Source organism: Marmota marmota, unplaced genomic scaffold, assembly GCF_001458135.2.
Source record: "Marmota marmota marmota unplaced genomic scaffold, marMar, whole genome shotgun sequence".
NCBI lineage: Eukaryota > Metazoa > Chordata > Mammalia > Rodentia > Sciuridae > Marmota > Marmota marmota.
In genome coordinates, this window is record NW_025999863.1 from 6,735,985 (window position 1) to 6,749,145 (window position 13,161).

Sequence of the window (13,161 nt, forward strand, 5' to 3'; positions counted from 1 at the left end):
TGAATGACGGAGAGAGCTACAGTGAGAGTGTGCAAGACTGTGTGTTTTACTACTGAGAACTATGCAGAGGGCGTGTGGATCTCTAGTGTGAGCAGCTTCCTAGTGAATACCTGAATTCAAATGGACAGAGTGAGGGGGGACTGAAGATGTTTTTTTTTTTGTTGTTGTTGTTGTTGTTAACACTCTTTGCCTTTCCCAAAGGTGTCCAGAAACACAAAATGTAACGGGCATATCAGAATTCCATCTCCTGAGCCTCTCAGAGGACCCAGACCTGCAGCCCCTCCTCTTTGGACTGTTCCTGTGCATGTACCTGGTCACAGTGCTTGGGAACCTACTCATCATCCTGGCTGTCAGCTCTGAATCCCACCTCCACACCCCCATGTACTTCTTCCTCTCCAACCTGTCCTTGGCTGACATCGGTTTCTCCTCCACCACAGTCCCAAAGATGATCATGAACATCCAAACTCACCACAGAGCCATCTCCTATGTGGGCTGCCTGACACAGATGTCCTCTTTTATCTTTTTTGGATGCATGGATGATCTGCTTCTGACTGTGATGGCTTATGACAGGTTTGTGGCCATCTGTCATCCTCTGCATTATCTGGTCATTATGAGCCCTCGCCATTGTGGCTTCTTAACTTTGGTGTCATTTTTGCTGAGTCTTTTGGACTCCCAGCTGCACAGTTTCATGACCTTAAATATTACCAGCTTCAAGGATGTGGAAATTTCTAATTTCTTCTGTGACCCTTCTCAACTGCTGAATCTCTCCTGTTCCAACACCTTCTCTGATAACATTGTCAAGTATTTTCTGGGAGCCTTCTATGGCCTTTTTCCCATCTCAGGGATCCTTTTCTCTTACTACAAAATTATTTCCTCCATTCTGAGGATCCCCTCCTTAGGTGGGAAGTACAAAGCCTTCTCCACCTGTGGGTCTCACCTGGCAGTTGTTTGCTTATTTTTAGTGACAGCCTCCACAGTGTACCTTGGATCAGTTGCATCACATTCTCCCAGAAATGATGTGGTGGCTTCTCTGATGTACACTGTGGTCACCCCCATGCTGAACCCCTTCATCTACAGTCTGAGGAACAGGGACATTAAAAGTGCCCTGTGGAGGCTGTACAGCAGGTCACTCTGATCTCAGCAACTTTAGAGTCCAGTTGCAATATAAATTGCAAAATTTCTGCAAAGCTAAACCTCCAGTTCTATTAATCTGCGTATTCAGTAATTATAAGGATTTTTAATAATAATGGGGTTTTAGTGCAATGGGTGTAGCCAGTGTTGGGAAGAAATGTTTGGGAGTTCTTTATGTGGGAATAAAGTATCACTTTGGAAAAATGAAAGATTTTGGAAATGATGATGAATATTTCATAGAAATACTGATGTGATTAGTGCTGCTGTTGATCAATGTACTTGGGAATGATGGAAATTATCATTTTTGTAACTTAATTTTCCTGGAACAATAGTAATTAAAAAGCTAAAATGTTTTAAAATTTAAGTTAATATTATAGAACAGCCTCTTCATTAGTAGATATGAATGATAAATGCTCATTCATGTTCATTTTCTCCTCCTCTTCTTCATCATTAATATTAGGAAGCTCTTAGAGTTGTTGATGTGCTTCAAATACTTGGTAATTTAAGAGAACTATGCACTGCTTCTCCAAGGTCCCATAATAGTTAACCATCAGCCTGTGCCTCCTGGCCTTCAGTGTGAGGACCCCAGTCCAGTGGGCTCCATTCCTGCCTCTCCTCCTCTTGTGGGTATCTGTTAATGGAGCTCCTAGCTGAGCCTGAGTTGACACCTCGAGGCTGAAGTGGGGCCACTGGGCACCAGGTATTTGGAGATTTGGAGCTGCCCTTTTTAGTCCTAAGTCAGGAAAGCCCAGGGTGAATCTGTAACTGCTGTTGGAGGGGAAGGATGGAGGAAGGACATTCCACAGCATTATTTCTTCACCATCAGGAGGAGCATGCAGTTTGTGTACCCAGATGGGAGAACAAGGTGCAGTTATGATATTGTGAGTTCATATGCCTGGTTGTGGTGAGCTCTACAGGAAGCTCATGGAAAGTCCTGCCTTACTGCCACACTGACTCTTCTTTCCATACACTGTCACCCACAAGAGGAGAATGTGTGTCCTTTTAAACTGTCCTCAATACTCCAGAAGGTCTAAAGGTGAGGATGAGGATGAAGATGAGGATGAGGATGAGGAGTGCATCCAAACATTACGAGGCTTTACTGAAACAATTTTGTATGCCAGATTGTGAGTTCTGCCTTATTTGTAGATGGTTTAAATTCCTGTGCAGGGTCTTCCCCAGGTATAGGTTATTTCATTTTAGAGAACTGAAAGCAGCACAGGTGTTTATGTAATTGTGCTAGGGTTTTAGGTTGAATAATTGAGGTTATGTTTGAATTCACTATAGATTTTAGTCACATGGAGTCTTGTTAGGCCAGTACTGGCAGGTTGTCCACTTCATAGGTGACCCTGTCGCTCCAGGATGGGACCCTTTTCCTGTGCACTTCTGTTTGGAATTTCTTACCTACCAGGTCCCAGGGCAGAGCAGTCAGTGGCATCAGGTACAGCAATTTAGGAAGAATATCTGTGATGAGCCAAAGGTCTCAGGTCAAGTGGGCACAAATAATCCAGCACGGACTGTTGGGAGCAGCAAATAAATAATTGCTTTGAACTCCATGTCCTTGGAAAGCTTGACTTCTGCATCTGGGCATCTTTCCATGGGAAGGTGTAGAAGAACAAGCCCATTTGTAGGTGCTCACTGTTAATGGGGCCAATTCCATGCCTGGCATGGAATTTATGAGTTCCATAGCTTTGAACTTAGATGCCCACTAGCCTTGGGTAGAAGAGATTCCAGTGAACCTAAACAGCCTTGAGGCCCAGCTGCCTGCAGAAGGAAGAATTACTGTACAAGTGATAAGGCCTTGAGCAGACCAATTTCCCACCCCCTCTGGGCTCTGGCTTATCTTGATGAAGGCTTCCTAACAATGAAGTCCCTCAATGTGTTCCCCTATAAAATAAAGTTTGGGGCTGGGGATGTGGCTCAGGCGGTAGCGCGCTCGCCTGGCATGCGTGCGGCCCGGGTTCGATCCTCAGCACCACATACCAACAAAGATGTTGTGTCCGCCGAGAACTGAAAAATAAACGTTGAAAAATTCTCTCTCTCTCTTTCACTCTCTCACTCTCTCTTTAAAAAAAAAATAAATAAAAAAAATAAAGTTTGGTGAGCTTTCTCTTTGATAGAGATCAGACCCATCAGATCCCATCCACCCACCAGGCCTCAGCTGTGAACCTATTTTCTGTGTCTTTTTTCTTTATTTATAAATATATTTCAGACTTTTCATTTCCGGTGGGCTCACACCTCCCTGTGGTTATCTGATCCCTCCTTGTGCAGGACACAAGGATGACAACAGACCTCCCTCTCCAGGATATCCTAGCAGCTGCCACATCCTCCTATATTATGGTAATCAGCCTCTCCATCATCAGTGTCTCAGATAATTAGTAAATGTCACTCAAGGTGATTTCTAGGTGATACAATGCCACTGAATCTAGATTAAACATAAAGTGTTTGCTCCCTTTGTGAGGGATATGCGATGAAGACATAAAATATGGGGAAATGGTAGATAGTTATTATTAATATGGAAAGGCTAACTTCAGGTCATAGTATTTGACTGGAATATCCTGTGACCTGAAGCTACTGTCATCATATTTCTGTAATGTTACATTTCCATATTCCCCTTATGTAGACATGTGCTATATCTTTGGGTAGAATGATCACCTCCCTTGCATTTCTGATTCCCCAGAGCTTGTACCATGTGAGCCACAGAGAGATGAAATTTAAAATGTTGTTATTTAACATTGAATAGACCCCTGCTGTGTGCACAGGTCCTGGCCTTGCTCAGTGGGGTTCCAACACGCTAGTGCTCTTCTGTCTGTACCTCCCTCCTACTCAGGAATGCCCTACAGAGCCAGAGAGGAGATGGAGCAGCTCTTGTCTGTGTCTGGATCAAGGAAACATGAGGCCCATATTTCTCTTCGCAGCTTCTACAGCCTTCATTTACTCAAGAACAATGGCAGGAATACCTATGAACCTAAGGAAAAAAGTAGGAACCAAGGCAACAGACAGGAGGCTCTTAGATCCTGGTCTGAGGCACATCTTATTGTTCCATGTCATTCCAATGCTGTGGACAATCATTTAGAGCAGGAGACCCACTATTTCTTTAATTACTGAATGCTTAATGTGAAAAACACTTAATGACCAAATAAATATCACTACATATTGTGGTTCAAAGAGCAATTTTTGTTATTTATATTTTAACCTAATAAGAATGGATCTTAAAAACTGATGCATCATTAAAAAACAGAAGTGAAAGAAGCAAATGGAGTCCATAAATTTCCTGGTAATTAAGCTAATGTCCAAATCTTAGGTGCACCTTCATTTTCTTTACTTTATCTTCCTGCATTAACATTGGGAAGTCCTTAGAGATGGGCATTGCATGGACCAATTAGTCTAATTGTGAGCTCTGTGCATTGAGCTTCCAAGGTCCTATATTAGTCCACAGTCAGCCTGTGCCTGCAGCCATTCATTGGATGGTTCCTGTCCAGTGAGCTGCATTGTTGAGTCTCCTGCTGTGGTTCTACATCAGGAAGCTCCCAGCTGACAGCATATTCCTGGGAATGCTGGGCACAGAGTCTGAGCCTTTTTTGGGCACCAGGTATGGGTGGGTCTTGGCATGTGCTCTTCTTTGTCATGAGCCAGCAGAGAAGCAGCGTAACCCAGTAAGTGAGGAGGGAGCCTTGGGATACAGGAAAAGAAGATTGAAAGCAATGTTTCTGTATCACAAGGACAAACATCACAGTTTGAGTATCTGGATGGGAAGATCTCAGGATGACAAGTTTCATGTGTGGCGTTTGTGGATTTTTGTTTTTATTTTTGCTGGGCTAACATATATCTTTTTAAAATGTGCTCCCCACCCACACTGGTTCTATTTCCCGTAGAAATCTCACCTACAATGGCAAAATGGGTCTTCAAAGTGTTTCCTGATATCTATGAAAGGACTATTGTGGTGGCGATAAGGATGATGATGAGGATGACACAATCCAGAGCATCATGAACAGGGGTTCAGGGCTTTCGAGGTGCAGGTGCTGAGCCATGTGGTCTAGGCCCTTCACATGCCCCTCATCCTGCTTTAGTTATGCATGCCCTATTTTTTTTACTTTAATGTAAACAAAGAAGAATATTATGCTATGTAATTTATTCTCCTTTGTTAGGTGGGAAAGACTGTAGCCTTGTTTGCACTGGGCTGTCTGACCATGGACATGGGGCATCACAGGAGAACCCAGGCAGGCTGTCCCATCAGCAAGCCAATCAACCATTGCTCTTCCCTGTCACTGCAGAAAGAGAGCCTTGTCCTCTGTGCTCTTCCTGTGGGATTCCTGGAGACCACAGGGAGAGCAGTGGGGGTCCTGCTTCATGCACTATAGAGGAACAGCCATGGTCACAGGAGAGGTCACAGTAGGAAAGGCTGATGATCATTTAGCACAGATCATGCTCTTGGGCCCCCTCCAGAATCTCCTTGAGCTCACCACATGCTCCTCCATGCTTGAAAACAGCCCTGTCAATCTCAAAGCAAACCTAATATTGGGTCTTGATATTATTCTTTCTCCCAAAACTGGAAAGATTTGAAATGTATACCTGGTATTTACTTGCAGTTAAGATCTTAGATGGAATAAGCCAAAGAAATTTGTCTCAACTTCTTAGAAAGAAGCAAGGTAAATTGAACTGGCTCTTATAAACTTTTATGAAGATTATTTTTTCTTAATTTGAAAGTCATTACTTTTCCCCCAATTTCCCCCTCATCAGTAGGCTATATTTTACTGTGATCATGAACTTCTCTCTTTTGCTCCTGGAATTCTAACTTTGCTCAGTTCAATGTCTCCAAACAGGTTGTACAGAGAGGGCTGAATGATGGAGAGAGCAACCGTGAAAGATTGAGCAGGACTGGGTGTTGCACTACTGAGAACAATTGAGTGCCTGTGAATCTCCAGCATGAGCAGCTTCCTAGTGAATACCTGAATTCAAATGAATACAGAGTTAGGGATGTCTGATGATGTCTTTCTTTTTTTTTTCTTGCTCTGCTTGCTTTCTCAAAACATGTCCAAGCAATTTAACAGCACAAAATTTAACTCACATATCAGAATTCCATCTCATGGGCCTCTCAGATGACCCAGACCTGCAGCCCCTCCTCTTTGGACTGTTCCTGTCCATGTACCTAGTCACAGTGCTTGGGAACCTGCTCATCATCGTGGGTGTCAGCTCTGATTCCCACCTCCACACCCCCATGTACTTCTTCCTCTCCAACCTGTCCTTCGCTGACATCGGTTTCATCTCCACCACGGTCCCAAAGATGATTGTGAACATCCAAATTCACAGAAGAGCCATCTCCTATGTGGGCTGCCTCACACGGATGTCCTTTGTTATCATTTTTGGATGTATGGATGATCTGCTTCCGACTGTGATGGCCTGTGACAGGTATGTGGACATCTGTCTTCCCTTGCATTATATGGTCATTATGAGCTCTTGCCATGTGGCTTCTTAACTTTGGTGTCATTTTTGCTGAGTCTTTTGGACTCCCAGCTGCATAGTTTTATGACCTTAAAAATTACCAGCTTCAAGGATGTGGAAATTTCTAGTTTCCTCTGTGACCCTTCTAAACTCCTGAATCTCTCCTGTTCTGATACCTTCTCTAATAACATTGCCAAGTATTTTCTTGGAGTCATATATGGCCTTTTCCCCATCTCAGGGATCCTTTTCTCTTATTATAAGATTGTTTCCTCCATTCTGAGGATCCCATCCTCAGGGGGGAGGTACAAAGCCTTCTCCACCTGTGGCTCTCACCTGGCAGTTGTTGGCTTGTTTTATGGGACAGCATTTGGAGTGTACCTTGGGTCACCTTCATCACCTTCTCCCAGGAAGGGTTCAGTGGCCTCAGTGATGTACACTGTGGTCACCCCCATGCTGAACCTCTTCATCTACAGCCTGAGGAACAGGGACATTAAAGTTGCTCTGAAGAAGCTGCACAGCAGAAATGTTTAATGTTATCACATGTAGCAGTCACTTGCAATGTGTGCTCAAAAATGCATTAAAGCTAAATGTCCAGACCTGTCAATCTGCCCTTTCAGTAATACTAATGGCTTTATTTCTCACATTTTTAGTGCAGTGACTCTAGCTAGTTTGGGAAGGTATGTTTGGGAATTTTTTACATTGGAACAAAGTATCACCTTGAAATAATGAAAAGTTTTAGAGTTGGTTGAAGTTGATTGTGTCATAGGCACATCAATGTGATTAAGGCTGCTGTTCTACATAATTGAGAATGGTGAAAATATGACTTTTTAAAACTTCCATTTATTTTTTTGTAACAATAAGTATATGAGTGTAATAGCAATAGTGAACATTCTTAAATTTTGGAAGTCAATCAACAAACCTACACCCATATATTACAAAGTAATTCTCACTTGTGCAAAATAGGGAGACATAAGAATTTTGAATGGATTGTCACAAAAATAAACTTACCAGTTTGATGACGTCTCTCTCTGTATCTGTTAAAGCATTAAAAACAGTTATTTGTCTTTCACAGATACACTGAAAAACACTATTCTACAACAAAGGAGTTTGTATCGTTATCCTAGAATGTAATAAGGCATATTAAAAACCTTCCTAATTTCTTTTTACCAGAATCAATGGATTTTTTTAAGGAATGAAAGATATTTCTTCTCCTGTTTTTTTTTCCTGAAAAGAACAAGCTTTATTTTACTGTGATGATGGATTAGTTTTCTCTAATTTCCTTGTACTTCCAATATTCAGTAGAATGTCTCTAAACTAGGAGTGTATAGGTGGAGATAATACAGAAAAAATAATTAAAGAGTACTAAGAAGATACAGATTGTCACAACTGTGAAATATTAATGAAGGTATATGGAACAGAGGTGTGAATAAATTACCTTGAATATTAGAATTAACAACATAAAAAGAATTATGCCTGCTTATTTGTTTCATTTCATCCATCTTCTTTTTTTATTTCAAAGATGTCCAAGCAATATAGAAGTACAAATTTTAACATGTGTCTCAGAATTCCATCTCATGGGACCCTCAGATGACCCAGACCTGCAGCCCCTCCTCTTTGGACTGTTCCTGTCCATGTACCTGGTCACGGTGCTTGAGAACCTGCTCATCATCCTGGCTGTCAGCTCTGACCCCCACCTCCACACCCCATGTACTTCTTCCTCTCAAACCTTTCCTTGGCTGACACCTGTCTCATCTAACCATGGTCCCAAGATGGTTGTGGACATCCTAGCTCATAAGAGAGCCACCCCCTATGTGGGCTGCTTGACACAGATGTCTCTTTTTACCATTTTGGGTATATGGATTATGTGCTTCTAAATCTGATGGTTTATGTTCTGTTTGTGGCCATCTGTCACCCCTGAACCCTCATCTCTGTGGCCTGTTAGTTTTGGTATCATTTTATTTGGCTCTTTGGAATCCCAGTGGCACAATATGGCTTTATTGCACTTTGCCTAGTCCAAGAGTGTAGAAATTGCTAATTTCTTCTATGACCCTCTCAGCTTTTTATTCTTGCCTGTTCTTACATCTTATCTAATAATATTGCCAAGTATTTTCTTGCTGCTATATAAGGCCTTTTCCCCACCACAGACATCCTTTGCTCCTACTATAAAATAAGATGAGCTCCTCTATTCTGAGGAGCTCATAATCAGGTGAGAAGCACAAAGGATTCTCCATTTATGGGTCTCACTGGGCAATTGTTTGCTTACATTTAGGAAGAGGCAGTGGAGTGTACCTTGGATCAGCTGTCTCACATTCTCCCATGAAGAGTGTAGTGGCCGCAGTGATGTACACTGTGGTCACCCCCTGCTGAATCCCATCATCTACAACCTGAGGAACAGGGACATTAAAGGTGCTCTGAGAAGGCTACACAGCAGGACCATATAATCTCAGCACCTTCAGAGTCCAGTTTCAATGTATGATTCAAAATGCAGCAAAGCTAAACATCCAGTTCTGTTAATATGACTTTTAGTATTAATGATCTATTTAATAACTCACATGTTTTTAGTGCAATACCTATAGCCAGTGTTGGGCAGGAATGTTTGCAATCTTTATATTGTTAATAAACTGTCACTTTAAAATAATGAAAGATTTCAGAGATAAAGATGAGGTAGATTTCATAAAAACATTTATGTGATACATGCTGCTGATCAATATATTTGGGAATGGAAAAATGATACATTTTGTAAGTTAAATTTACTACAATAATAGTAATATAAAGCTAAAAGTTTTTTAAAAAAATAAATTAAAAATTTATAGTAGAGAAGAGTCCCTTCATTAGTAGAGATGAACTGATTAAACACTTGGTGATGTTCATTTTCTACTCTTGTTCTTCATCCTTAGTATAGGAAGCTCTTAGAGTTGCTGACATGTTCAACTACTTGGTAAATAGGAGCCATATGCACTGAGCTGCTAAGGTTGTACAATAGTAAGAAACAAGCCTGTGCTTCCAGCCCTTCAGCTTGAGGACCCCAGCCAGTGAGCTCCATTCCAGCGCATCTCCCTGCTGTGGATGTCTGTATCAGGAAGCTCCTAGCTGAGTCTGAGTGGATATCCTGAGGTTCATGTGGGGGCCACTGGGCCTCAGGGATTTGCGGGCTTTGGAAGTGCCCTCCTTAGTCCTAAATCAGCAGAGCCCCAGTGTGAATCAGTAGCTGCTGTGGGAGGAGAAGGATGGAGGAAGGACATTGCATAGCATTATTTCTTCACCATCAGAAGGAGCATGCACTTTGTCTACCCACATGGAGGAACAAGGTGCAGATTGTCAGTGATGGTACTGTGAATTCATATGCCTGGTTGTGGTGAGCCCAACAGAAGGCTCATGGAAAGTCCTGTCTTACTTCCACACTGACTCTTCTAGCTGTACACTGTCATCCACAAGGGAATAAAATGTGTGCTTAAAACTATGTCTTCAGCATTCCAAAAACACGTATGAAAGTGATGAAGATGAGGATCAGGATAAGATTAGCATCTGAACATTATGATCGTTTTTTGAGAGATCCCTGAGTGCCACATTATGAGTTCTGCCTTATTTGTAGATAGTTTGAATTCCTGTGCAAAATATTCCCCAGGTAAAAGTGCCAGTTATTTCATTATAGAGAATATAATGGACCACAGGTGTTTATGTAACTTTTAATGTTGACTAACTGAAAACACATTTGAAATGCACTGTGGATTTGAGGTACGTGGCACCTGGGCAGGCCAGTGCTGGCAGGTTGTCCCTTCCACAAGCACTCCTGTGTTGCACTTTCCTGTCATGCCAAGATGGGACACTTTTCCTGTGCACTTCCCTTGGGATTTCTGGTAGATTCCAGGACAGAGAAGTCAGTGGCATCAGGTGCACCAATTCAGGAAGAATATCTGAGATGAGACAAAGATCTTGGGTCAAGTGGGCTCAAACCTTCCAGCAGAGACATCCGTGTTTTTCTACTCAGGACACCCTTGCAGCTGCCGTGTCTTCCTGCATTCTGGTAACCAGCCCTCTCCATCTGATGAGGAGCAAAGCAGGCCTGGGTTTCATTACTACTCAGGGCCTTGGAAATAGTTTATAAATGGCTATAATCTGCTTCAGTTTAAAAATGTTCTGATGGATGGGAAACAGTGAAAAAGACCAGTGCATCAGACTCAGAGATTCACAATTAAATTTTTGCTGCTGTTAGCTGGACTCATTCCTTATTGAACAAAGGGCAGTTAGAGAAAGGCAGTTAGTTAGCTTCTCTGGTTTTCAGTAATGTCAACCAAGATGATTTCCAGTTGATATAATGACATTGAATACAGATTAAACAGAAAACCTGTGCTCCCAATGTGACTGAGATGTGATAAAGGTGTAAAATACAGGCACAAATGGTAGAGAGTTATTATTACTATGGAAAGGCTCATCTTCATACTCTTCAACTGAAATATCTTGTGAATGACCTTACTGTGTTCATATTTCTGTAACGTTACCTTTCCATACTCCCCCGATGTAAGTATATGCTGTATATTTGGGTGGAATAACCATCCCCCTTTCATTTTTGATTCCATAGAACCTATACCATCTTTGACACAGGAGATGAAAACAATGTGTTAAACACTGAGTAGACCCTTGCTCTGTGCACAGGTCCTGGCCTTGCTCAGCAGGGTTTCACTGGTGCTCTCCTGTCAGGAGCCCTATTTCCTCCTACTCAGGTACGTCCCACAGAGCCAGAGACAAGATGGAGCAGCTCTGGTTTGTGTCTATGTCATGGACACAGGAGCCCCATACTTTCCCTTAACAGCATCTACAACCTTCAATTACTCAAGAACAATGGCAGAGATGTCCGTGAGCCTAGGAAAAGCAAAGTTGGAGTGAAGGGAAGTGACAGGAGACACTCAGAGCGTTTTAGAGTTTCACATCATTCCAATATTGCAAAGTAGTCCTTTGAAAATCGTATTGATCAGTAGGCCCACTATTATCTTGATGACTAAATGCTTAATTTTAAAAAGTGATTAAGTTAATGTCACAGAAGTATATACTTATTAAAGTTCCCACAGCAAATTTTTGATCCTTATAATAATACATCTTACAAGCAGATATATTTTTAAGTCTGAGAAGGGAAAGAAGTACATTGAATAAATACACAGGTGAACTCCTCATTAGTGTAGGGGACCAAAACTATTTTCTTTGCCTTACCCATTGATGATAATGGAAAGTCCTTGGAGATGGGCATTTCATGGACCAATTAGTCTAATCTAATTATGAGCTCTGTGTATTGATCTTCCAAGGTCATATATAGTCCTCACTCAGAAGGTGCTTGTAGTCCTTCAGTTGATGGTTCTTGTCCAGTGAGCTGCATGGCTGTGCCTCCTCCTGAGGTGTCTGCATCAGGAAGCTCCTGAGCACATGATCTGTTCCTGTGGACACAGTTGCTCCTTCCCTGGGCTCCACACTTGGTAGGGTCTCAGGGTCAGCACTTTTTGGTCATGACCCTGCAGGGAAGCAGCATAACCCAGTAAGTACAGAGTGGGCCTTGGAAGTGGGAAGGACTGTTGGGGTAGTGTTACCTCAGCATGGTACACTCACCTCAGAGTAGCCACATGGGAGGACACCAGCGTGCAGCTTCAAACTTGGGGTTGTGGGGTTCAAGCTTTTGTCTCAGGTGGGGAGATCAGAAATTCAAACTGTGCTCTCCACCCACACTGGTTCTAATGCATGCAGAAATCTCACCCACAACAGCACAAAATGAGTTCTTCAGAAGTGTTTCCTAAACTCTGAAAAAGGACTAGGGAGGTGATAAGGATGATGAGGAGGGTGACAGAAGCCAGAGCACCATGAACTGAGGTGCAGGGCTTCCCAGGCTCAGGTGCTGAGGAACTTTTTCTATATCATTTCATGTGCACCATCTCACTTTAGTTATATATATATATATATATATATATATACATATATATATATATATATATATATATATATATACATACACACTTCATTATTATTACATAGAAAAGGAAGAATTGTGTTTTACGTATGTAAATTTTACTCGTTTGCTAGATAGGAAAAGATGCAGCCCTATTTGCACTGGGCTGTCTGGCCATGGACACAGGCCATCACAGGAGAACCCTGGCAGGCTGTCCCATCAGCAAGCCCACCAGCCATTTCTCTTCCCTGTCAGTGCAGAAAGAGAGCCTTGCTCATGGTGCTTTTCCTGTGGGATTCCTGGGGATCACAGGGCAGAGCAGTGTGTGTGTGTGTGTGTGTGTGTGTGTGTGTGTGTGTGTGTCTGCTGCATGCACTATGGAAGAACAGCCACAGGTCACAGGAGAGATCAGTAAGAGAGGCTCATGGTCATTCAGCATAGATCATGCTCCTGGCCTCCCTCCATAGCCTTCTTGAGCTCACCACATGCTCTTCCACGCATGAAAACAGCCCTCTCAATCTCAGAGGAAACCTAATATTAGGTCTTGATTTCATTCCCACTCAAAAAACTGGAAGGAGTTATAAAATGTACCTGAGATTTACCAGTGGTTAAGATCTGTGGACTTAGGCTGAAAACTGTTAAGTGGGAAAGTAAAAAAAAAA

The 13,161-nt window shown here is 42.3% G+C and overlaps 2 protein-coding genes across 2 annotated transcripts; both read left to right on the forward strand.

Moving 5' to 3' along the window:
* The first annotated feature begins 202 nt into the window (after positions 1-202).
* On the forward strand, positions 203-1,135 carry LOC107157597 (olfactory receptor 7E24-like). The gene has a single exon (XM_015503942.1). It carries the CDS (start codon positions 305-307, stop codon positions 1,133-1,135), a length of 831 nt encoding a protein of 276 aa, XP_015359428.1. The 5' UTR covers positions 203-304.
* Positions 1,136-3,960: 2,825 nt separating this feature from the next.
* Positions 3,961-7,101, forward strand: LOC107157541 (putative gustatory receptor clone PTE01). Its single transcript, XM_048811357.1, is given in 3 exon segments — positions 3,961-4,108; positions 6,180-6,593; positions 6,596-7,101. Coding segments are annotated over 3 exon segments (1,068 nt in total).
* Positions 7,102-13,161: the final 6,060 nt, after the last annotated feature.